This window comes from Leiobunum rupestre, chromosome 11 (assembly GCF_980474605.1).
Source record: "Leiobunum rupestre chromosome 11, qqLeiRupe1.1.hap1, whole genome shotgun sequence".
Taxonomy (NCBI): Eukaryota; Metazoa; Arthropoda; class Arachnida; order Opiliones; family Sclerosomatidae; genus Leiobunum; species Leiobunum rupestre.
The window spans coordinates 17967487-17992418 of NC_143394.1; the positions used below are offsets into that span (position 1 = coordinate 17967487).

The following is a 24932-nucleotide window of genomic DNA, read 5'->3' on the forward strand; positions in this document are numbered from 1 at the left end:
GGCAAGGCCAGACGCTTCGTGATCTGAGGGATGTAGCAAAACCCATCCAAATATTGGAACGAAGGCACTGGAACGGGCACGGCAGAGGGCACATCCCGGATATCCACTAGGTTGGCGACCCCATCCGCAGGAGGCATAGGTGCTATGTCCACCACCGGTACCGCTGTAGCAGACTCCAGGAGAACCCGCTGCAACCGCTATCTCTGGACCAACCACCTCCGGGACCAGAATCACAGCAACATCAAAATCCCCCACGGGTTCATCTATCAGGAGAACATCCTCAACGCCAGTAAGGCCAGAACAGGAAGCCATCTGAAAAAACCCACCACAAAAATCAAAAGACATCACCACAAGGCGTCGCGGAACTCCTCAAACGGAGGGGCCCCAACTGCACGGGGAGAAAACGAAAAATTCTCGATACCCAGGTCCCCCCCCAACCCCGGATAGCGCTGGAGGAAGGCCACCACCTCCGGCCGGGATCGTAGTTTGACCCGATGAGGCTCGGGAGAATAATAGTAGACATCACCCACCCGACCAGTTTTCCGGCACACTACCAGACGATTCCAACCGAATAACCCAGGTTTAACCAAAGGGTCACACCCCGGAACCACCGCCCTGTCCGCATCCCCGGGGCCCGCACTCCTGTCCACCAAGTCGATCAAAGGCCCCACCGGCACCTCCGCGACCCCATGAACCCTTGCCACGGGAGTAACCTCTTCCGGAGTAGTGAAATCAGATACCAGATCCACGAGGACACCCACAGGTACCTCAACCCTCCCTGGTTCCGGCTCGGGCTGAGATGGGAACGACGGATCCGGGACCTCCTCGAGCTGCATCGCAGAATCCTGGGACTCGGAAGAAAGATACAACTTAAGCTGATTAATATGCCAAGTCCCGGCCATCTCGCCAGTAACCATATCCATAAGGACGTAAGAAACCGGAGTCAAACGTTCCACCACGCGGTATGGCCCCAGCCAACGAGGAAGGAATTTTTTGGTTAAACGCTCAGCGGCCCAAGACCTGCGATGATTGACCCGCCATACCAACATACCGACTTCCAAGGTTCCCTCCTGATAATTGTCGTCATAATATGATTTTTGGCGGTCACTGGCTAGCGAATTCATCTCCTGAGCTCGATCCAAAGACATCTGAAGTTCCCGCAAAGGCCCCCGCTCGTACGCGACCACCTCCACCTCAGAAAAATCAGTAACCAAAGGATCCTGCCCACTATCCCAAGGTAACCAAGGCTCATACCCATGATGGAGATAAAATGGCGAAAAGCCCGTAGATTGGTGGACCGCACTGTTGATGGCCAACTGATTTAATGGTAAATCTGTGTCCCATGCCGTATGGCAATTCCCCACGTACATGCTAATCATCTCCCCCAGGACCCTGTTGACCCGCTCCGTCAGGTTAGACTGAGGGTGGTAAGGAGTAGTAAACTTAGATTGAATATGTAAAAGGCGACACACATTGGCCCACAACCCGGAAACAAACTGTGGACCATTGTCGGATAACAAAGCCCGCATGACACCATGGCGTGAGACATACTGAACCAGGACTTTGCTGACAGTAATCGAGGTGATGTTGCGGACCGGAAAAACCTCCACGTACTTCGTAAAGTAGTCCACAATAACCACCATGAAACGATTCTGACTCTTTGTCGCCGGGAGAGGCCCCATCATATCAATTCCCACCAGGTCCCCAGGATACAGCTTCGTGGAAGACAGCATCAGACCCGTCCTTTTAACATTAAGGGGCTTGTACCTCTGACAAACATCACAGGCCTTCACGTAGTCCCGAACCACGCTATACAACCGGGGGTGATAAAAGCGAGCCAATAGGCGAGTGTACGTTGCCGTGCGACCCCGATGCCCAGACAAAGGATGATCATGAAAAGCCCGCAAAACCAAAGAATGTAAAGCACCCGGTAGGACCACCTTAGCCGGTTTACCACCAACCGCCTTCCGGAATAACCCCCCATCCCGAACTTCGTACAACCCCACCTCCGGGCTTTCCCCCGACAACACCTTTTGTTTAACCTTCACCCAGAGAGGATCGGCCTCCTGCGCTAACACTATGTCGGACAAAGGAACTACCTCCACCGGGACCGCCAACCCCACTCCTGCACATGCCAAGGAATGCACCCCACTCCGAGAACTGGGTACCGGGACCGCAGAGGCCTCCGGGAGCCCATCCACAATGTTGACGTCACCACAGGAATCAACCGGACAACGGGACAAAGCATCGGCGACCAAGTTCTCCCTCCCCGCCCGATGGAAAACCTCGAAAGGTAGAAACTCCTGTAGGCGAAGAGCCCACCGCATCAAACGACTCTTTTTATTGCGTAGCTTCAACAGCCAACACAAGCCCTGATGATCAGAGATGACCCCGAAATCCCGGCCCTCAAGATAGTGACGGAACTTCTCCACCGCGTACACCACAGCTAAACTTTCCTGCTCAGGGGTACTGTAATTTAACTCGGCGCCCCGAAGTAATCGACTGACATACGCCAAAGGAACCTCCTCCCCCTCCTGCACCTGAGACAGCATACCCCCAATCCCAATCCCACTAGCATCGGTGGTCACGAAGAATTTACCCGCAGGATCCGGGACGCGAAGCATAGTAGCGCTGGAGATCTGATCCTTCAACCCCTGGAAAGATGCCTCCTGCTCGGGCCCCCACCGCCAACGTTGAGATTTCCGTTTTAATTTATTAGAGGGAGCGACCAAGGTAGCGAAATGAGGTATGAATCGTGAATGCCAGCCACACATCCCCAGGAACCGAGAGACCTGCCGTACGCTCCGAGGACGAGGAAACGCAGCCACCGCCCGTACCTTACCAGGATCTAGTTGTACCCCGTCCTCACTAATAATGAACCCAAATAATTCCGATTTCGGTAGGGCAAAGCTACACTTATCCAACCGTAGGGTTAACCCCGCACTCCGTAACTGGGAAAACACGTACCGTAACGCAGCCAAGTGTTCTTCCCAGGTCTGGGAGGCAATTACAATGTCGTCCAAATACACCGAGATCCCAAAACGCCTCGCGTACCGCAGAACCCGGTTCATAAGGCGCTGGAACGTGGCAGGGGCCCCAGTTAACCCAAAGGGCATGACCAGAAATTCAAACTTCCCCTCCCGAGTGACAAAGGCGGTCTTATCAATATCCTCAGGGGCCATCTCGACTTGCCAAAACCCTGACTTCAGGTCTAACCGAGTAATGAATTTGGGCTTACCCACACGATCTAAAACCTCATCGATACGAGGAATGGGAAAAGGATCCCCAATGGTCACCTTATTAACCGCCGTGAAATCAATACAGGGCCTAATCTCCCCATTCTTCTTGCCTTTTAATAAAACCGGGGAAGCCCAGGGACTCCTCGAAGGACGAATGACCCCCCGTTGAAGCATCCCCGCTACCTCCTTATCAATCAAGTCATTCTCATGTGGGCTACGGGGAAAAGGCTGTCTCTGGGACGGAACCGTCCCCGGCTGGAGCCGGATATGGTGGCGAAGGATAGTAGTACGACCCGCCTCTTTTGAGAAAAGGGAAGAGAACTCCCGACACAGGTTCTCCAAATCCCCCCGCTGTCCCTCAGCTAATTGGCCGACCACCAACTCCCCCAAGTCCCCTATTACCGACTCATCGGGACCTGACCCCAGAACGCCCAACCCGGTCTCAAGAAAACACAAGGGGAGTGTACCATTCTTGCAATGAAATAGATTCCGTACATAATCTACCCTCACCCCCATCATATCCACAAAGTCCAACCCAAGAACCAGGTTAAACCCTAAGCCCTCTACCACCCAAAAGGTAACAGGAACAGCCCCAATGTCATCCGAAAATTCGACATCGAGAACCACGTATCCCAGACAAGAAACACTGGGACCCACCGCCGGGGAAAGAAGACGCTCCACCCTATGGACTAAGGCCTCCAACCCCAACCTGGCCACAAACCCCGCCGACATTACACAAATTTCCGCCCCAGGGTCCAAAAACGCCACACAGGCAACATTAGAAACCCGGACCGCAATCCCTCGAAGTCGCCCCCCACAATTAACAGAGTTCAATGTACTATTACTAGAGCCAGTGCCATTAGGTGAAAACCCCCCCGACCCAACCAAAGGCTTCACCAAGAGTTTCCCGACTCGGCCTGTGGAGGACCGACGGACTCGTCACGAACCCGGGGACGGCGACCCATATCCGCCCGAGAGGGACAATCCCTAACAAAATGACCCGGCTCCCCGCAAAGGAAACAAGTAGGAGGATGTCGGACAACAGATGCTCCCACCTGACCACCCCGAGACGGACCCCTTTGCCCAGGATACAACCCACCAGACCCCGAGTTCCCTGGCGGTCTATAAACATCCCCAAACCCATGGGCCGAATGAAATCGTGAGGGATCATTGAATGATTTCACCCCCACCGAGGTTTCCAACCCCAAATTCCGCACTACTGCATCGAACTCCTTGATCGACCTACAGGGCGCCCGGGAAAAACATACACGTACCCTATGATCGATTCTAGACAAAAGGAGACTCAGGAGCTCAGCCTCCGGTAAAGGACTCCCCAATAGGGAATTTAAGGTGACCACCCGACGACGAAAAGCCGGAATGCTTTCCCCCGCCAACTGCACAACCCCCCACAGGTCTGCCCGCCAGACGCTTTCCCTGTCCGGGGAGAGAAACCGATCCCGGAATTCCCGCCTGAACATATCCCAAGACAAAAACCCAGCGAGCTGTGTCCTGAGATCACGAAACCATAACCCAGCCTCATCCCGCAAAACTTGCGGCAGAAGGTGTACAGCCGCCTGATGACCAATCCCGTGGAACATAATATAAGTTTCCAAGTCGCCCAGAAAAACCCGAGGGTCCTCCAAGGGAATCCCCGAAAAAGAAGGCAAAGGTAAGGAGACCCCCGTTCCATGAAAGGGACCAGATGCCGCCCCCCCAGCGGCCACCAAGGGTACTGGACCGAGGTTAGGCGGTCCCATAGAAAAAAATGGATTGCCGGTAGGACAACGAGACCCAGAAGGCACCGGTGACGAAGGCAGGAATGGGTTGGCGGAACTAGGCCTTGACTGGGACGCCCCACCGGACAACCCCTGCTCAGGATCGGCTACCACCCGGCAAAGACCAGCTACTGAACCATTACCACCCGAATTCCCCTGAACCGCGGACCCAAGCCGCTCAGCCCCAACATTGTCCGCAACCCCTCCCACCGACAAAGTGTCCGAGGACGCAGCCACATCTGCTGGTCGCCCATCCCGGATAGGCGTAGGACGAGGTGGAACGTTGATCCCCCCAGGGCCAGGTAAAGGCCCCAAAGTCAACGGGCGCCCGGCAACTAAATCCAATAAATCTCTATCCCTTTCCCGCAAACCAGGGTTAAGGCCCAGACGCTGGCGATGAAGTTCGGAATCGAGTGCCGCCCGCCGCATAGCTTGATACTCAGAATCCCCATCAGAACTAGACGCCCCCGGAACCCATGACCGATCGCTAGACGTACGGTGAGCCCTACGTCTCCGTCTCCTTTCCCTATATGCGTCCCGCTCAGGTACCCGACATTCCCCGCCTCGCGATAACGGAGGAACCTCAGGATAAACCGGTAAGGAATCCGCCCAACGACTGCCCCAACAGAAACCAAGGACAACCGCCAGAGCCCCAAAAATAGCCACAAGCCAGAAGTACATGACCAAAAGAAAAACGTTGAATAATAATAATAAAAAAAACCCCCCACCGTAAAAACTTAACAGATTAATCTAACTTTAAACGTAAAACAAAACCCAATAAAACCCTAACACAATTATGGTCAACAAAAATTAAATACAACGGCAAAAAAAAACCCCCTACTTACCACCATACAAACAAAAATATCTCGGCGGTGCCTCCAAGAATGCAAATGTATGGGGGTTTGTAGGGCAAAACAATAAACCTTGCGACTTAAATGCAATAAAAATAACTCTTTTATTCTCTTAGTTAAATTGACAGTTAAGTATAAATAAATAGTTGTTGAACGGACGGTCTCCGTGAACGGAATGAGCTCCCCAGGTCCAAGCGCCGCCTTTTATGGCGCATCCTTCCCGCCAAAAACCAGTCAGTCGTGTGGCGCCATCTATCTGGGAAAATGGGTTTTCCATTTGTATTGCCAAGGTCCCTCCCCATTACAAGACTAGTAAACTAGCCTAATTATAGTTATTAATAGTAAAATAACAATATAATTTTCTGAAATTATTAATGTACCGTCTGTCCGTATATTGCTTAGGAAGTTAAGACTCCTATAAGTTCTAACGCCAGCCGACATCCGAAACTAAGACTTAATTGTTTGAAGAAACTCGCGCAGGCACAGTACGTATTAAAAACCGTGATCCATCCCCAAGGTCAATCAAAGTATTTGTGGTTTCTATGTCTTGTAGGTACCGTTTAATATTTTCACCCCTAAAAGTGGCAAACACCATCTTTGAACTTACAGCAGCTTAATCGAGTTATCGGGTACCCGACTATGCAATTTTTGGTACTCTATAATCGACGAGTATTTTCCAATTACTTATTCGAGGTCCAGTTCGAGTACTCGACTTCAAATGACGAGTAATCGCACAGCCCTAGAATTCAAGCTATTAAAAACAGTTAAGAGTTAAAACACGCTATTCTAATGTAGCAGACGACGTGCACTGGTCGTGGTCCAGTTTATTTATTATAGGCCAGGTGGGTCACTGGTCACCTGTCCACTTTCAAAAGAACCCTTATTTCCCACCCCGTCCATAATGCTATTAAACTTACTTAGAGAGACGTTGCAGTTGTACAGCTAATTCAAATCATTTTGGCCTATTAATATATAAAAATAGGCTGAGTCCAAAAAACTGTTGGTGATGGCAAGAATGTATTTATTTGTACTCAGGGAGAATGAATATGTCGAGACTATCGGCGAACACCTTGAGGCCCTAACACCGTCACGCTAAGGGGGGGGGGAAGGAGGTGGTCTTATTTTTTTGCATCCTAGCAGCAGCGTCGAAAAACGTAATTTTTAAGAACCAATAATTTGATTTTATTAAAGCAGAGGAGCATACCAACTTTAAGTATTTCCTAGACCACTTATTTATTGTAAGGGTTGCGAGTGACACAATATTATGAATTGAATTAAAAAAGGAATTTTGGCACAAGCAATCAAACATTTACCTAAAACCGCATTTATTGAGCTAAAAATAGGAATTACCAATAGCGGAATTGAAGGGCACCTTATAGATTCTGCTACAGAGGTAAGAATGCCTTTATCATTATTTTTATTTTATAATAAAACAAAAAGAAGAATGTCACTTTTGGGGCAATTGTTTGATAAATTAATCTTATTACAGATCTTCAAAATCATATGCTGTATTTGTTTTGGAGGGACGGCGAATTACTATCGACATAACTTGGCAAGTTGAGTGTTTGTCGAATCATTCACAACATCAACAGTCAAATTATTTTTTGTATTACACCATTTTTAACACTTCCTCAACTATAATAAAAATTATTTCAATTAAAAAAATAGAAGTATTTATTTATTATTGTAGCTATCATTTAAAAAAGGGGGACACATTTAACTTTTGATCTGATACCAAATGATAAAAAAACTCACAAATAAAATTAATGAAATGGTTATTTAACCCCAAACTACTTTTATGGGTAAGAATTACAGGAAGGTGATAACCACCTTTAAAAAATATCAAAATAAAATTCAAATCTACCGCCAAACTGATATTAAGAGAAAAACAAGCCCTTGCGTCTATTTAAAAATGTAACTATGAGCTATATCGGCTAGTAAGTATTACATCTAAACTGAGTGTTTCTAAACATACCCATTTCATTGACAATATCTTGCATCATCAATCTTTATGGGAAGCTTAATTAAATTTCAATTAAATAATGATACCTTCTACTTTCTAGAAATATTTTACCAAGTATCATTGAAGCAAAATTAAAGGGAGCACCGGCACTCATGCTCAGTGGAGTAGTCATAGGAGTAATGTGAAAACCCCACACAATTGGCGTACCAATAAATACACCACATGTTCTGGCTGGTGGTGGTCCACCCCCCGTCACTTTTCTGATACTTATGATATCTTGGGCCTTTTTCTATGCTTTTGTTCTAATTTGTATGCCAGTTCTTTTGGTTCTAAATTTTTTTAGGCTTTCACTATTCCCATAACTCTGTTGAACAAACCCATTCTAGCTTCAAGCCCAGCAACAATTACCTATTTTTCCCTTTCGTTCAACCTTGGATAAACTTCTTTACCCTTTACTCAGCTTCTTTGCTTTCCCCATTTTTAAAACAATTTTGCATTTACAAATAATAAATGTAAATAATATATGAAAACAAATGTAAATATCATAAAAACAAATGTAAAAAACACAAAAACAAATGTAAATAATATAAAAAAAGAAATGCAAATAAAATATAAAAACCAATGTAAATAATATATATAAAAAAATAAGTGATAAATAGCCGAGATTACTAAGTAGAAAGTGGAAAATTGCCGCTGTTTACAAGAAAGATATAACAGACAACACTAAGGCATAAAAGAGCAATTTAAGTGACCCGCTTCCTGACCTTATTAAAAAAATGACCAAAAATAGTACGAAAGAGCTAATTCACGAAGTCTCATGAAAATCACTCTGAAACGCGTTTTCCTAACTCTAGTCTGGGTCTCGTCAGATTGCGAGTCTCGTTATTTAACAAGACCCTTGAAAATGTCTCTGGAAAGGGCCCTAAGTCTCTATTCTTACAAGTATCATTAAAGCACAACGTCCTTCAAGAAAAATTTTGAACAATATAAAAATATTATGTACATTAAAATTAAAAAAAAAAAAACAAATTAGAGTGGTAAATTAAACTCACTTGAATATTCAAGATTTTCCATAGTAATGCCTCCTAAGAAAAGGTCGACATTCATATCGTGAGTCCTCATGAGGATTTTGGTACCCAAATTATGAAGAGCGAAACTTAGCATTTTGGATTCATCATTGGTTGACATATTTGCACGGCATATTTCCAGAGATATCTAAAAAAGGAAAATTATCTACTCTGAAGTACAAGTCAGTTGGTACAAAACTAATCAAGCCCTAAGGAGGACCATTATTGACACCAATTATTTTATTTTATTGAAATTTTTTTCTTAAACTTAATTAGCTTTAAAATCTTAGGCAAAATATAAACTCACCAAAGCATGTTCAATTTTTTATTTTATTATTGTGGATACTTAGGACGATACTGAAAATTTGTGAAAATTATTTTGCGGAAATGAAAATTGGTGGAGATATTAATTTTGTAAAATTAAGGTTTTTTAGCGTTACCTTTTGCCAAAATTTGGCCTGCTTCATTGTAGTAGGTTAAGTAGGATATACAAGGAGCTTAAAAGAAATAAATATGCAACAAAAGTAAAGCATTGTCCAATTTTTATTTACGGAAATGGTTTAACTAGCATAAATTAAATGTGAGTAAAACTTCCGTTTAACTTCCTGCATGCCCTCTTTAAAATTTAGAAAAGCACCTATCTCCGAACACAAGACGAGTGTAAAAAAGTATCGTGAAAAAATACTAAAATATAATACTAAATACAATTTTGCTAATCACGATGAGCCATCTTTTAGCCCAACATAGAGGACATATTACCAAGAAAAAATAGAAAATACTTCCTCCCCGCCCGAATATTGCACAAAACGGAAAATTTAGTGTACCCTAATATACCACAAACGGAAAAGAAACACTAGAAAACGTTAATTTTGCATAATTTTCAAAAAATTAATATCTCTGCGAATTTTCATTTCCAGAAAATAAGTTTTACACATTTATGTTCAGTATGGTCTAAAGTATCCAAAGAAGAAGAAAAAAAAACCAAACATGCGTTAGTGTGTTGATATACACCCAAAAACTTAAAAGAAAGTTTTCGTGAAACTACAAGATACTGGTAATGGATTAGAGGGGGTAAATTAATGAATTTTTCAATATGGTTTTTTGTAGAAGTAGAGTCAGCATAAGTAAATTCCATTTTCAGGAACGTTTATTTGGTATCTAATATTTTGAGTGGGAACTTCTTTGAAATGGGGAGTGGGACAGGAAAAATGTAACTGGCATGCACTCCCAATCATATATTAAGCCCAGGGCCGAATCTAGGATCTGTAGACCCCTAGGCTGACCCTTCTGGAGGAATCCTGAAATCGTATTTTAAAGAAATTTTTATGACTAAAAACCTGATAAGACTATTAAAGCTATTTATGAAATTTTTAACACTTTCCTTTTGTGGTGCGGGCCCCTAGGCTGCAGCCTAGATAGCCTGTGCGTAAAAAAGGCCATGATTAAGCCATCAGATTTATGAGCTAATGACAAACCAGCATGATTTTATTTTTTTAAGGGGAAAGAGCTCAATTTCCTCTTCGGCTAAAATAGGCAAAAGCATCAAGTTGGCTATGCTTACGCAACTTGTCAAAATGGGATGACTAAATAGATCAGTTTAAGTCTATAGATTAATTCATATGCTCTTTCTGGGGAAACATAGTCCAAGGTAGCCTTTCCCATTTAAACCAGAAAGTCACGTTACTTTATAATCTTTAGTGTTCGTACGGGGACCCCGACTGTCGCAAACCAAGTCGGGGGTTTTCCATTTTTCAGGGTTATGTTTTCAAAGTGTAATTTTAAATTTTCGCGCCAACGCACCCCGCTAAAATCCAAAAAATATAATATAGTTAGGTTCCATCTCTCTATTTTTCGTTAGCGACAATAGAATGAACCGAATGACCTTCGTCTGATGCCGCTGATGTAGTTCTCGCTTGAAGCTTGACTGCAGCTCGAGTCGATTTTAAGTTTTTGTTTCATAATTACCCTTGTTTCGGGATCTCTCAGTCTCAGCTAAGGAGTGTGGAGTTACAACGTTTGTAAATAACTTGTGAATTTATAAAACAACTTACTTCAATAATTACAATGCCTAAGTTATAGACTTCTATTTTAAAATCTACCTATCTTATCTATTGTTACTATTACTAATAGTCCCTAGGCTCAGAGGCTGGCTTACATAAGATACACTATCTAATCTAAACCAGTAAAATTGGGGTATTTTTATAATTTTTCTATTCTTAATAAATACAAAGAATTTTCCATCCCTGCCCCCGACTTGTTTTTCGCGGGGTTATACCCACCCCGACCCAGACTTTATTTTGACCCCGTGCGAACACTAATAATCTTGCATATTTGTCTCAACATTGTCATTCTCTCTAAGCATAAATAAATACATTATTGGTCCTAGTTTATACTGTTTTTGGAGGAGTAAGGACATTTAAATAATTTTATAGATTATCTGATAATTTACAAAAAGAATCGTACTTCATTAATGTCAAATGTTAAATGCAGATCTGTTATTTGGACATTTTCTTTCTCAGGCACTTTGTCTTCTAGAAGAGCTCCAACTTTAGTTACTTGTTTCAGTGCCCTTGCATTACCCTCAGTTAGAGCTACATTGGCCTAGAAACAATTTTAAACAAGGTTTAAAACAACTCAACACTCAAGTTGTGTGACCTTGAGAAAGTTTGTAATTTTCTGTCAAATTATAAAAAAAGAGATTTAATTTACTGCTGTGCTCTTTGTTTCAGGGCCACTATTGGAACTTTCTGGAGTAGGAATACTTGCAGCAATTTTCATAAGTTGGAGAGTTTTCTTATCGGAAATACTTATTTTAAGAAGTGGTAATTCACCTTTTAGCTTCATTCTATAAGAAAAGTATCAAATTATGTGATAGTTAGAGTTAAATTTTTTGGCAAGTAGCACTATCTAGCAAGTATGGCATGGCTTATTTTTGACTAATGTAAAAAATGTTTACCCTAAATTAAAACATCATGATGGTACCAAAAATGTTGTGATGATTTTTAGCACTGCTCCCAATCTACATGCTTGAAGTGTAAGATTCTTAATTCCCCCCAAAAAATTAACTATCCCAGTACATTATTGATCCCTTAAAACAGAAATCTGATGCAATTGAAGCACATACTGGTGACTTTTTCCATGGATGTATATTTATTTCGGCAGCCACTAGAAAAACCGTGTCTGTATAATTAGTTGATATTTGGATCTACCACTGACACCCCTAAAGAACAACAATCCCTAGCTTCTTCAAGTGGAGATTCATTTTGGTGCTTGGAATTACTTTTGTAAATTGATCAGGAAGTTTATATAATTGACGGGATCCATTTTAACCCGTTGTTGACGGTGCCGGAAAAATTGATTAGTGTATACAATGTAAAGTAGCAAATGCAAAAAAGGTCGCCTCAAAATCTATACCAGACATATCTACAAAGCAGTTAGTGTATTGGACATGGTGTGAAGAAGCTGAAGAGGAAGACTAAGCTGATTTGTAATAGACCTTAGTACAGGGTTCGTACAAAATTTCCAGAATTAAATTCAATGATATTTCCAGGTTTTCCCTGACTCAATTGCCAGATTTCCCTGACCGTTTTTGTTGAATAAATTTATGTTTTGAGGTAAAATCTTGGAAAATGTTAATTATGTATTTTTAATACATTTTTCAGAAATGTATTTGCCGGATTTGTTTTGGGGGTCATTTTAAAATTCCATAACTATTTCGGACCATTATAAATTTCCCTGACTATTCCCTGACCATTGGGAATAATTTTCAAATTCTCTAACTTTTCCATGACCTTTTGGAAACATTTTCAAATTCCCTGACTTTTCCAGGTTTTCCAGGTATTCCAGGTCGTGTACGAACCCTGTTAGTAACTACCATTTTGATTTATGTGGTTATAGCTTATAGTTATAAAATCTAGTTAGTTGTTTTATTAAATATTTACTAAGTTTATCCTTGAATAAGTCTGCTTCATTTCCACACTGAAACAGTCACTACTTCGTTGGCCCTGCTCCCGATAATTCATTCCCCTTACCAAAAAATAAGTTTGATTTTAGTTGGTATTTAGTTGGTATAAGCATTTTAGTTGACATTAAGTTGGTTTTAAGTAGGCTCATGTGGTCAGAATATTTCAATAAACTAGTTAAAGGAGTAATAAGTTGTTATTAAGTTGATGGGAAAATACTTTTTCTTTAAGTTGGTAATTAGTTGGTTTTTAGTGGTCAGAAAATTACATATTATTTGTAAGCTGGTTTTAAGTAGGTTTTAAGTAGGTTTTAAGTTTTCCTAGACCACTTATTTTTTGGTAAGGGGTCGCTACAGCAGTATCCAGTAAAGTCTGATTGGCTAGCTCTGCAACCCCATATTGTTGAGGCATTCCTGGGATAGTAAGCTGCCTCTTAATGCCAAGTCTCGCTACCCTTACCAAAAAATAAGTTGGCTAAAAACCACTTAGGACAACTTGTATTTCAACTTGGTTTTCAGTTTGTATTTGGGACAAATGCCTACTTAAAAATAACTTAAATCCTCTTTATTAATCAACTTATTTCCAACTAAACCAGAATCAACATTTACATTTAACTACTTAAAAGCAACTTAAATCCTACTAGGGAAACATCTAAAAACCAACTCAAAAATATTGTAATTTCCTGACTACTAAAAACCAACTAATAAACTTAGCAAAAGCAGTATTTTGCTACCAACTGAATAACAACTTATTACCCCTTTAATAGTAACTTGAAATATGCTGACAACTTGAGCCTACTTAATACCAACTCAATAACAACTAATAATGTGTATATAAACTAAATACAAACTGAAATCCAACTTATTTTTTGGTAAGGGTAGCCTGTCTTTGAATAAGTTTCCAACATATTAACTCCCATTGTCACTGAGCAAAGTAATGATTGGTTTTGTTATTAGGTAACTTTAATTGTGACTGTTATTATAGCTATTTCATATAGTATTAGTTTGTAAGTCGAACTACATGTTTTCAATAAGCTTTGTTTATATAGTAACCAATTAATAAATTAATTTGGTAGAATTTATTTGCTTGTTAAATCCTTCCATAATACCACATAACAGGTTTTCCTTGGTAATTTTTGACTTGTCATCAGGAAGTGTCGAGCTTCTCTAATACTTTGCTTTTGCACGATATCATACGCACTTCAGTGTAACGAGTGGTCACCGATAAAAGTAACGACATACCGGCTGCCAGGACCAACTACAACATAGTGGATTAAATGTAACAGTTCAGCATCTCATGATGAACTCTTCCTCTTGGTCATTAGTTTTCTAGTCAAACAAACTTCATAGGTAATATTTGTGTCTACTCTGATCGTCTTCTGGTGAGCCAATTTCTGAACTGCGGCATATTGCAAATAACCAAGTCGTGGGTGCCATAAAGCTTGCGGTATTGATAATTCACTACGGGAATGAGGATTGGCATTGTCTGGAGAAATTATAGCTTTCGAAGTCTTTGCCTTAGCTAAAATTAGAAATGTTCATAAAATAATATAAACTGCCTTCTTCTTTAGATGCTGACAGTAAATTTCCTAAACAGTAGAGTGTGTTATTTAAAGTAAGTTTTCGGCCTCCACATCGTTCGGATAAAAGGAAGCAAACATTTCTACTTCCAGTCGCGTTTAAGGTCCGACTCCAGCAATTTCAACTGTATTGAGTTCTTCGTGGAAAGTCACAAATTAGCCCCAAAACCAAGTCATGTGATCTGTTGTGTCGCTATCCATAACTTTAAAAACGCTAATGGGTATGGGATACCTGAATCAGTGGAGTAGGGTTGTTTGCAGTGAGAGAATAATGTGGAAATATTCATAATCAAACAGCTTTATTGTACATTCATTGACTTCCTACATTTATATTAAAATGTTAAAACCACAAATTAATCGACTGACCTCATTGGCGCTTAGGCATGGACGGATTGATAATGGAGAGGGCCCTCTTATCTTATCTATGGACGACACTTGCGCCATCTGTTGGGCCTAATTTCTGAATGAACGGGTTTTTATGTCAGTAGCAACTCATATATTTGCTGTTTGTTTGCGATTCTTTGTTCTAGTTGCCCTTAATGCCTTGTGATGTACGTGAGCAGTGTGAGCTTTTATTTCGTTTAGACTCTTTAGAAAATTTTGACACCAAATCCTTCTTAGATTTCAAGTTTGATCGTGTAGGTGATGCCAGTTTCTTATCAACTTCGTCATTCCGATTATGATAGGGGCCAGAATTAGCTAAATGTCTTGATTTTCCAATTTTTATGACATTTGGTGGCGAGAGTCTTTTCTACTGCCACCGTACGCATCCATCATGTTGTAATTTTGATGAAAAAATCATCCTCTATTCCCGCCTCTGAAACAAAGATTTCTACCAGCGTTAGCTGGTTTCCTTGTGTTATAAGGCATTACGTCTTGATAGATAAATATATTCTTGTTGGTAGGTATGACAAATTTTGAATTGCCATAAAGCAAAAGGTTTTCCAATTTTGCTTCTCGTAATTATAAATGAGATAGCACTAATAGACAAAGATAACAATAACAATTTTTGCCACTTACTTGGGCAGTCTGGGATCATCAGTAACAATAGCTTTTTGTAACTCAACACTAACATTCATAGGCTGAAGAATATGGAGAGAATCCTGACTATCTTTAACATCTTTCCAGGTCAAACCTATTTTAAAAGAAACATATCTAACATAACTAATTGCTCAGACAACTTCAAAAGTTACAAAGCATTAATGGGCTTTATGAAATTTAGGAAAAAGGTTCAATTTTGGTGGCCACTAACACCCTTAGCATTCCATTTCTTGTTCATAACTACAGCTTTTAAAGCAATGATGAAGTAAATTAAGCTTTAAAAATGTCAAGAATTGCACATTCATTACTTTGATACATTTATTTTGTTAGTATTCTCCAAATTGAATTAAGAGATGTATCAGTAAAAATGCAATATGATATAATAAAGAAAGGTGAAGTGAAGAAAGGTGAAGTGAAGCTAGATTCACTGAAGCATGGTAAAGCTAGCAGGATATCAAAAATACTCCAAAATAAATATACTGTTACCTGAGGATGACATTAAAATCGCAACATTTTCAATCTTAATTTCGAACTTGTCATATGCTTCAGACATCATGGTAGTTAATATTTCTTCTTCTGTACTACCAGCTTTAACCAAATTCTTAACAGTTTTGGAATCATCCATACTTCGCTCAAAACTCGCCATTTTGAAGTTACCCAAATTTATCATTAACTGATGGCCAATGCTGTAAGTAAATAATGGAAAAAAATTACTTTCACTTTCTATTTTATTTTTGGTTCTAGTAAATCTAGACTAACCCATAAAAAATTAAGTTATATAAAACAAATTCTTGAAAAAAACTTTCAGAAGACTTTTTTAATTATTTCAAAGTAAATTTACACAATTTTTTTGGCCAAATCGTATCTCTACACAACATCAATTTGACTCCATGCTAATTTTCGACTCAAATCGATCTGTTGGCAGCCAAAAATGAGATTGAATATGAATTTTTGACTATTTAGTTTTGTTAATTATTGACAAATGAACCATTTACTAAAATTTGACTCATTAAGCTGAAACGTATTGAAATATATTTCTTTTTCTCTATTTTGGCAAAAGTATAAGAATTACTGAAGGTGAACATAAAATGAGTTGCAAGAAAACCTCAGCGCTACCTAGACTGGTTTCAGTTACAATTAGGATTACCATTAATTTTTTAGACTAAAAATTAATATATTGAAAAGAAAATATATATTATTGATATCATTCTGATGTATAGAGAAGTGGCATTAACCTAAAATACTTACTTGTCAAATACTCCATTTTCGGGCATTATTATTATGGATGGTTGCAAGTCAACTAAAAGGTCTAGATACTGATGACGTTCAATTGCAAACTGAAGACCATATGCTGACATTTCTTTAAAATCATCCAATTTCAGAGCTGCAGCAGCTTGTAATCTAAGAAAAGAAACAAACTCAAGTGATGCTCCTTAATTTGTTCAAAATAGTGGCAAATTATTTGCTTATAAGGGGGGGGGGAGAAAGAACGATTTTTAAAAAAAATTTATAATTTTTTCACTACATAAATTATAGAATTTGGGCATTTGCTTGTGAAGTAAAGAAGGAGCTATAAATGTGAGAAGAAGATAAATGTTTGGACAGAATATTATAGTCTACTATATAGATCATTTGCTTCATCGAATTATGTGCACTATATGCAAAAAAATTACATTATTTCCAAATTATTTGACTAAGAATTTTGGTTATCTCTATAGACTGTTTTGCACTAGCATGAATGCTCATGTTAAGCAAATAATTTATGCTTGTTAATGTAACATTGTAACAAAAAGACAAATATTCTTACGCGGCCACACTGGCGTTTGAAAAACAGGTTTAAATTATGTACCTCATCCTCTTTTTTACCTATTGATAAGAGATCTGGCTAACAATTCTCTAGGATATTATAATTCCTAATATCAGACCTATTGTGGAACACTAGTAAAATTGTACACGACAGTGCATTGGTCCTTTAAACATGATCAGGAATCCATATACCTCTACTTGGAATGATTATCGCGGTTGATTTTCATCTCGATGTGACTGACGGATTTTTTGACGTAACTATGTTAACTTAACAAACAACTACGTAAGAGGGGAGTGCGCGCAAAGGTATTTTTTCTCTCATAAGCGGGGCCAAAGCCGTCAGAGTGATCATGTAATACGCGATATGGCAGGATTTCAAGTAGTGGTATGGATTCCTGCCATGATAGATTTGAAAAATCAACTTTCGATATTAGGAAAAAAAAATTGGATTAAATTTTATACAATTAAATTAAAAAAACTACTTACTGTTGCAATGATAGTGATTCTGGAGGCTTTAAAACCTCAACTAGCTGATTGATGGTAGCCTAATAGTTGGTAAAAGAATTGAATTTACAAATTTTGTATTAAATTACAAATATAATATAAATTTTGGGGTGCTAACTCACAAATAAAATTTCAGAATATAGACAATTTAGGAAACCACACAGACATTGTAAATGATAAATTTAATTAAAATTACTGTGAAAATTAATATAGTTCTAAAGAAAAACGTTTAGGTGGAACTGTCACCTGGTCTTTGAAACTAAAAACAACTTAACAACCGAGCATTAGCTATTCTGATAATGCTGATTTAAAAGTTATTTATATAAGTGTTGGAATTGTTGCATTAACTACAACCAAGGTCAATTTTTAAAGTCAATACGTGACATATTTCATGCAGACATTAAAAACTAACCTAAGCTAATTTTTGGGTAAATCTGTTACGAAGGAGCTTTCAGTTTTTGCGATTTTCATCAGGGGGAAATTTTGTATTTTGAATTGCCATATGCATCTGTTGAGGCCTTAACTAGTTCAGGTTCAAAGGATAGCAGCATCTAACTCGGAAGTGTAATAGACTCCTAGTATCATAGGACCCTGGAAACGACCCATTAAGGCAGACCTTTTAAACTTATCCTACAATGGTTTCCTTTTTCACTTACAGCATCATAAGATATTTGCAATGATTGTGAAAAAACTCGAACTCGCTGATCGCAAGATTTATCCAATGGATTAGTTTCAAATCCAATTGAAAGCAATGTTGTAGACTGATTTTCTGTTTGAGATGATATTAGAATTGGCAATGTTTTTTCCGCAACAGGACAGCCATACACTGTGAAGCTTTTAATAGAACTTTCCAACCTATAACATTACAACAAAAGATAAATTGTTTTAATAAAGATATGATAAAAACATGTCAATTCAACATTCAGCTGAAATCAAATTAATATATATTATAACTATGAAGATATAAAACATTTTAGCCTCAATTTGCATACTGTGGTAACTGTTATAGTTTTAAACCAAGGCTTTGAAATTTTAAACAGCTTCCGAACAAGCCAAATTTGGCATCAATCGGTGCATTTCCAGTGAAGTTATGGTGTAAACATGTAGTAATTATCAGTTGGCTAAGAAATAAATCACTAATATGTTCAATTACATTGTGCTTTTGGTTTATACAAGATGAAAAATTTAATACTTTAAACCTCTGCTACTTTGGTTTATTTATAAATGTTTAGATTTAGACTATTATATGTAGAATCCAATATCCTATCTGCAGAGATATATCTTACCCATGTTACCCTACAAATGGCATGCACTTATAAAACGCCACCCTTACCAAAAAATAAGTTGGCTAAAAACCACTTAGGACAACTTGTATTTCAACTTGGTTTTCAGTTTGTATTTGGGACAAATGCCTACTTAAAAATAACTTAAATCCTTTTTATTAATCAACTTATTTCCAACTAAACCAGAATCAACATTTAAATTTAACTACTTAAAAGCAACTTTAAAATATTATGTAATTTCCTGACTACTAAAAACCAACTAATTATAAACTTAGCAAAAGCAGTATTTTCCTACCAACTGAATAACAACTTATTACCCCTTTAATAGTAACTTGAAATATGCTGACAACTTGAGCCTACTTAATACCAACTCAATATCAACTAATAATGTGTATACAAACTAAATACAAACTGAAATCCAACTTATTTTTTGGTAAGGGCACTTGAGTGAAAATTACTCAGATGACATTTCAAGCTTTCAGCATTGTAAAATAGATTTTGACATGTAACAAATGGAAACGTACCTGAATATTTGTTACTTTATAGATTTTGGAGGCTCTCTTTCACATGGTGGGGCCTAACTAGCTACAACATTATCCCGTTTTGTATATTTCCGCCTTTTTAATTGAAAAATGGCGGACAAATTTAATTCAATTAAGAGTTACACTACTTCAACTTATCAGAATACAGCTAAGAATAAAGGTTAGTCAACTGGCATAATATGTTTGCTATATGATCCATCATCGTATAATAAACTAAAAGCTCACAACAAGGCCCATAAGATAAGGTAACAAGTTCAAATAACTGATTTTAGAATTCTTAAACAAAAATCACTATAATTTTAATGTGCTGAGAGCGTCAGATTAGGATAGAGTATTGTAATTATTATGGAAGAAAAGTGAATTAACATTAGCTAACATACAAAAGATAACATTCAAGGAGAGGGGTCAACATTAAACTTTGTAGATTTCTCTGACATTTCTCCCCATTGTCTGTACCATCAACTACTATCAGCAGTTAGAAGCTCAATTTGAATAATTGGAAATATAGACTCTTAAAGACTTGGCTCTCTTTTTAAAGAATTATTATTATTAATAAAATTAAATTGTGAGATGAAAACACGCAACAAATTGATAGAATTTAAATAGATATAACCCTTACCAAAAAATAAGTTGGAATTTAGTTGGTATACACATTTTAGTTGACGTTAAGTTGGTTTTAAGTAGGCTCAACTTCGCTCAAGTGGTCAGAATATTTCAAGAAACTATTAAAGGGGTAATAAGTTGTTATTAATTTGTTATTAAGTTGATGGGAAAATACTTTTTTCTTTAAGTTGGTAATTAGTTGGTTTTTAGTGGTCAGAAAATTACATTTTATTTGTAATTTGGTTTTAAGTGGGTTTTAAGTTGTTATTTTAGTTGGTTTTAAGTTGGAACAAATACCCAAGACCACCTATTTTTGGTAAGGGGACTCTATTGAAAACCAGTGTTAACTGACAAGGAGACTACCCAAGGTGTAACTCATTGATTTTGTTTAAATTCAGGAATTAAGTAGACCTTCATGTAAATTAAAAAACCCTAAAGGGAAAAAATGCGCAACCAAAAACGTTTTGGACAACTAAAATATTATATTTATCTATGTAAATTAAAATTGAAGATTCTTAGGGTCCCCCTTATGAAATTATTTAAAAAAAAATTAAATAAAGGTGATTAAATTTGGGAAAATATCTAATTTTGGGTAACTTTTCAATTTTGGGTAACTTTTCAATTTTGGGTAACTTTTCAATTTTGGGTAACTTTTCAATTTTGGGTAACTTTTCAATTTTGGGTAACTTTTCAATTTTGGGTAACTTTTCAATTTTGGGTAACTTTTCAATTTTGGGTAACTTTTCAATTTTGGGTAACTTTTCAATTTTGGGTAACTTTTCAATTTTGGGTAACTTTTCAATTTTGGGTAACTTTTCAATTTTGGGTAACTTTTCAATTTTGGGTAACTTTTCAATTTTGGGTAACTTTTCAATTTTGGGTAACTTTTCAATTTTGGGTAACTTTTCAATTTTGGGTAACTTTTCAATTTTGGGTAACTTTTCAATTTTGGGTAACTTTTCAATTTTGGGTAACTTTTCAATTTTGGGTAACTTTTCAATTTTGGGTAACTTTTCAATTTTGGGTAACTTTTCAATTTTGGGTAACTTTTCAATTTTGGGTAACTTTTCAATTTTGGGTAACTTTTCAATTTTGGGTAACTTTTCAATTTTGGGTAACTTTTCAATTTTGGGTAACTTTTCAATTTTGGGTAACTTTTCAATTTTGGGTAACTTTTCAATTTTGGGTAACTTTTCAATTTTGGGTAACTTTTCAATTTTGGGTAACTTTTCAATTTTGGGTAACTTTTCAATTTTGGGTAACTTTTCAATTTTGGGTAACTTTTCAATTTTGGGTAACTTTTCAATTTTGGGTAACTTTTCAATTTTGGGTAACTTTTCAATTTTGGGTAACTTTTCAATTTTGGGTAACTTTTCAATTTTGGGTAACTTTTCAATTTTGGGTAACTTTTCAATTTTGGGTAACTTTTCAATTTTGGGTAACTTTTCAATTTTGGGTAACTTTTCAATTTTGGGTAACTTTTCAATTTTGGGTAACTTTTCAATTTTGGGTAACTTTTCAATTTTGGGTAACTTTTCAATTTTGGGTAACTTTTCAATTTTGGGTAACTTTTCAATTTTGGGTAACTTTTCAATTTTGGGTAACTTTTCAATTTTGGGTAACTTTTCAATTTTGGGTAACTTTTCAATTTTGGGTAACTTTTCAATTTTGGGTAACTTTTCAATTTTGGGTAACTTTTCAATTTTGGGTAACTTTTCAATTTTGGGTAACTTTTCAATTTTGGGTAACTTTTCAATTTTGGGTAACTTTTCAATTTTGGGTAACTTTTCAATTTTGGGTAACTTTTCAATTTTGGGTAACTTTTCAATTTTGGGTAACTTTTCAATTTTGGGTAACTTTTCAATTTTGGGTAACTTTTCAATTTTGGGTAACTTTTCAATTTTGGGTAACTTTTCAATTTTGGGTAACTTTTCAATTTTGGGTAACTTTTCAATTTTGGGTAACTTTTCAATTTTGGGTAACTTTTCAATTTTGGGTAACTTTTCAATTTTGGGTAACTTTTCAATTTTGGGTAACTTTTCAATTTTGGGTAACTTTTCAATTTTGGGTAACTTTTCAATTTTGGGTAACTTTTCAATTTTGGGTAACTTTTCAATTTTGGGTAACTTTTCAATTTTGGGTAACTTTTCAATTTTGGGTAACTTTTCAATTTTGGGTAACTTTTCAATTTTGGGTAACTTTTCAATTTTGGGTAACTTTTCAATTTTGGGTAACTTTTCAATTTTGGGTAACTTTTCAATTTTGGGTAACTTTTCAATTTTGGGTAACTTTTCAATTTTGGGTAACTTTTCAATTTTGGGTAACTTTTCAATTTTGGGTAACTTTTCAATTTTGGGTAACTTTTCAATTTTGGGTAACTTTTCAATTTTGGGTAACTTTTCAATTTTGGGTAACTTTTCAATTTTGGGTAACTTTTCAATTTTGGGTAACTTTTCAATTTTGGGTAACTTTTCAATTTTGGGTAACTTTTCAATTTTGGGTAACTTTTCAATTTTGGGTAACTTTTCAATTTTGGGTAACTTTTCAATTTTGGGTAACTTTTCAATTTTGGGTAACTTTTCAATTTTGGGTAACTTTTCAATTTTGGGTAACTTTTCAATTTTGGGTAACTTTTCAATTTTGGGTAACTTTCCAATTTTGGGTAACTTTTAGAGGTGAGTCGAGTGCCCGGTTAAACCGGGTCCCGCCCAAGCCCGCCCGGTTCAAGCCGGGCTTGGGCCGGGTGGGTAAAAATGTTGTCGGGCCGGAAATGGGCGGGTTTTTGAAGTTGCTTATCGGGCGGGCTCGGGTGTGGGCGGGTATCAACTATGTTGGGCTCGGGTTTTTCTTTGTAAAAGCCCCGACCCGACTCATTCATAAAGCTTTTTCTTTGAATATTTGCTAATTAAGTTTGAATTTGAAAGTGTGATCTGTTAAGGCTGATTTTCACTTGGCTTTAGCCTGAAATTGCCCGGTATATTTTTAAAGTCCGTTGTATTGTTTGTTTTCGTATTTCACTGCAAAGTGCGAAGTGCGAAACGACGGGAAGCGTGAGTCACTCCAGTCTCTAAGGTCGGCTTATAAGTTACCCAGTTTCTCATGGTAAAAAGTCTAAATATAGGTGTATACAATTAATATATTTGGAACTTTGACCGTGGGAAAACAATTCAATCTTAGTATACGTTTATTGTAAAGGAAAATAGAATTAAAGGAGTCCAGATTCTCAGTCTCGCTACCTCCACTCACCCAGTACGCCCCGTCGCTTAAAATAAATCAAAAAGTCCTGGTATTTCATTGACTCGGTAATATTTACGTCACTCAACGCGATGGAATCTAACGCCGGTGACGATCGCTGCGCCCCCTGAACGCAAGTGGGGTAAGGCGTTCAAGGTGCCCGTCTTTTGTCGCTACATAACCATTCTTTCTAAATATAAATAAATAAATAAATTCTTGGTATAATGGTATTATACTTTTAGGTATCGGCAGCTAAAGTTGGCAGATCAACAAGCGCGAGAGAGAGAGCGTCAACGTTACTTAGATCATTATTAAGGAACTTGAGGAAGAAACTAAAGATCACTCAGATACGCAAATATCTATAATGTCTACAAGCCGCTCTAAAGAAAAAGCAAATCTTTCATATGAAGAGTTCGAAGACTCGGACGTTGAGGAAAATGGGGACTACGAATTGGACCAGTACCTTAAGCTGCGCATTAAGAAATGTGTTTTTCGAAAGTGTAGCAACTTTTAACGCAATTCATTTATTTCTTTCAACGTCTATATAAGATTTAGATGACGAAATAGATGCAAACTTAGATATTATAAAATTTTGACGGGATGCTACCGAATTCAAATTGTTACAAAAAATTGCTAGGAGAATTCGGGCAGTACCCGCGTCGCAAGCAAGTGACGAAAGAGTTTTTTCCAGCACTGGCCTTACACTTACTGTACATCGCACGGAATTAAAGGGATCAACCCTGTCAGACTTGACATTTATTCATGACAATTATTAATCATTAAAATTAAAATTGTGTGATCCTATTTCTTCGTTACTTTGTAATACACAGCTAAGCGCTGATTAACATATACCATTACAATATGAAAAATGCGAACCGGGTTTTTTCGGGCCGGAACCGGGTACCCGGTAAACCGGGCGGGCTTTAAAAGTAGATTTCGGGCGGGCCCGGGCTCGGGTGGGCTTTGAAAATTTCGGGCCGTAGGTGGGCGGGTTTTTGAAATAAAGTTCGGGTTTGGGCCTGGGTCGGGTGGGTTTTAAAAAAACTACGCCGGACTCACCTCTAGTAACTTTCCAATTTTGGGTAAATGCCTAATTTTGGGTAAATGCCTAATTTTGGGTAAATGCCTAATTTTGGGTAAATGCCTAATTTTGGGTAAATGCCTAATTTTGGGTAAATGCCTAGTTTTGGGCAAATGCCTAGTTTTGGGTAAATGTCTAAATTTTGGTCAGTATTTTAAATTGGATATTTAAATTTGGACAAGTATTTTAAATTGGATATTTAAATTTGGACAAGTATTTAAATTGGGTATTTAAATTTGGGTAAATATTTAAATTTTGGTAAATTTTTTAATTCAGGTGAATATCTAAATTTTTGTAAATATTTAAATTTGGTTAAAATTTTCAATTCAGGTAAATATCTAAATTTTGGGTAAATATCTAATTTTGGGTAAATATCTAATTTTGGGTAAATATCTAATTTTG

The 24932-nt window shown here is 37.9% G+C and overlaps 1 protein-coding gene across 5 annotated transcripts in view; it reads right to left on the reverse strand.

Moving 5' to 3' along the window:
* Positions 1-24932, reverse strand: part of Vps13 (vacuolar protein sorting 13C) — a 110208-nt gene that overhangs the window by 47374 nt on the left and 37902 nt on the right. For all 5 annotated transcript variants that reach the window (XM_090163619.1, XM_090163616.1, XM_090163618.1 and 2 more), the window contains 8 exons: positions 18444-18642; positions 17770-17828; positions 16726-16878; positions 15964-16163; positions 15457-15571; positions 11605-11740; positions 11359-11496; positions 8881-9043 (listed from right to left, as the gene is read on the reverse strand). In XM_090163619.1, coding sequence (XP_090019745.1) covers positions 8881-9043; positions 11359-11496; positions 11605-11740; positions 15457-15571; positions 15964-16163; positions 16726-16878; positions 17770-17828; positions 18444-18642 — 1163 coding nt within the window. The remainder of the gene's footprint in view (positions 1-8880; positions 9044-11358; positions 11497-11604; positions 11741-15456; positions 15572-15963; positions 16164-16725; positions 16879-17769; positions 17829-18443; positions 18643-24932) is intronic.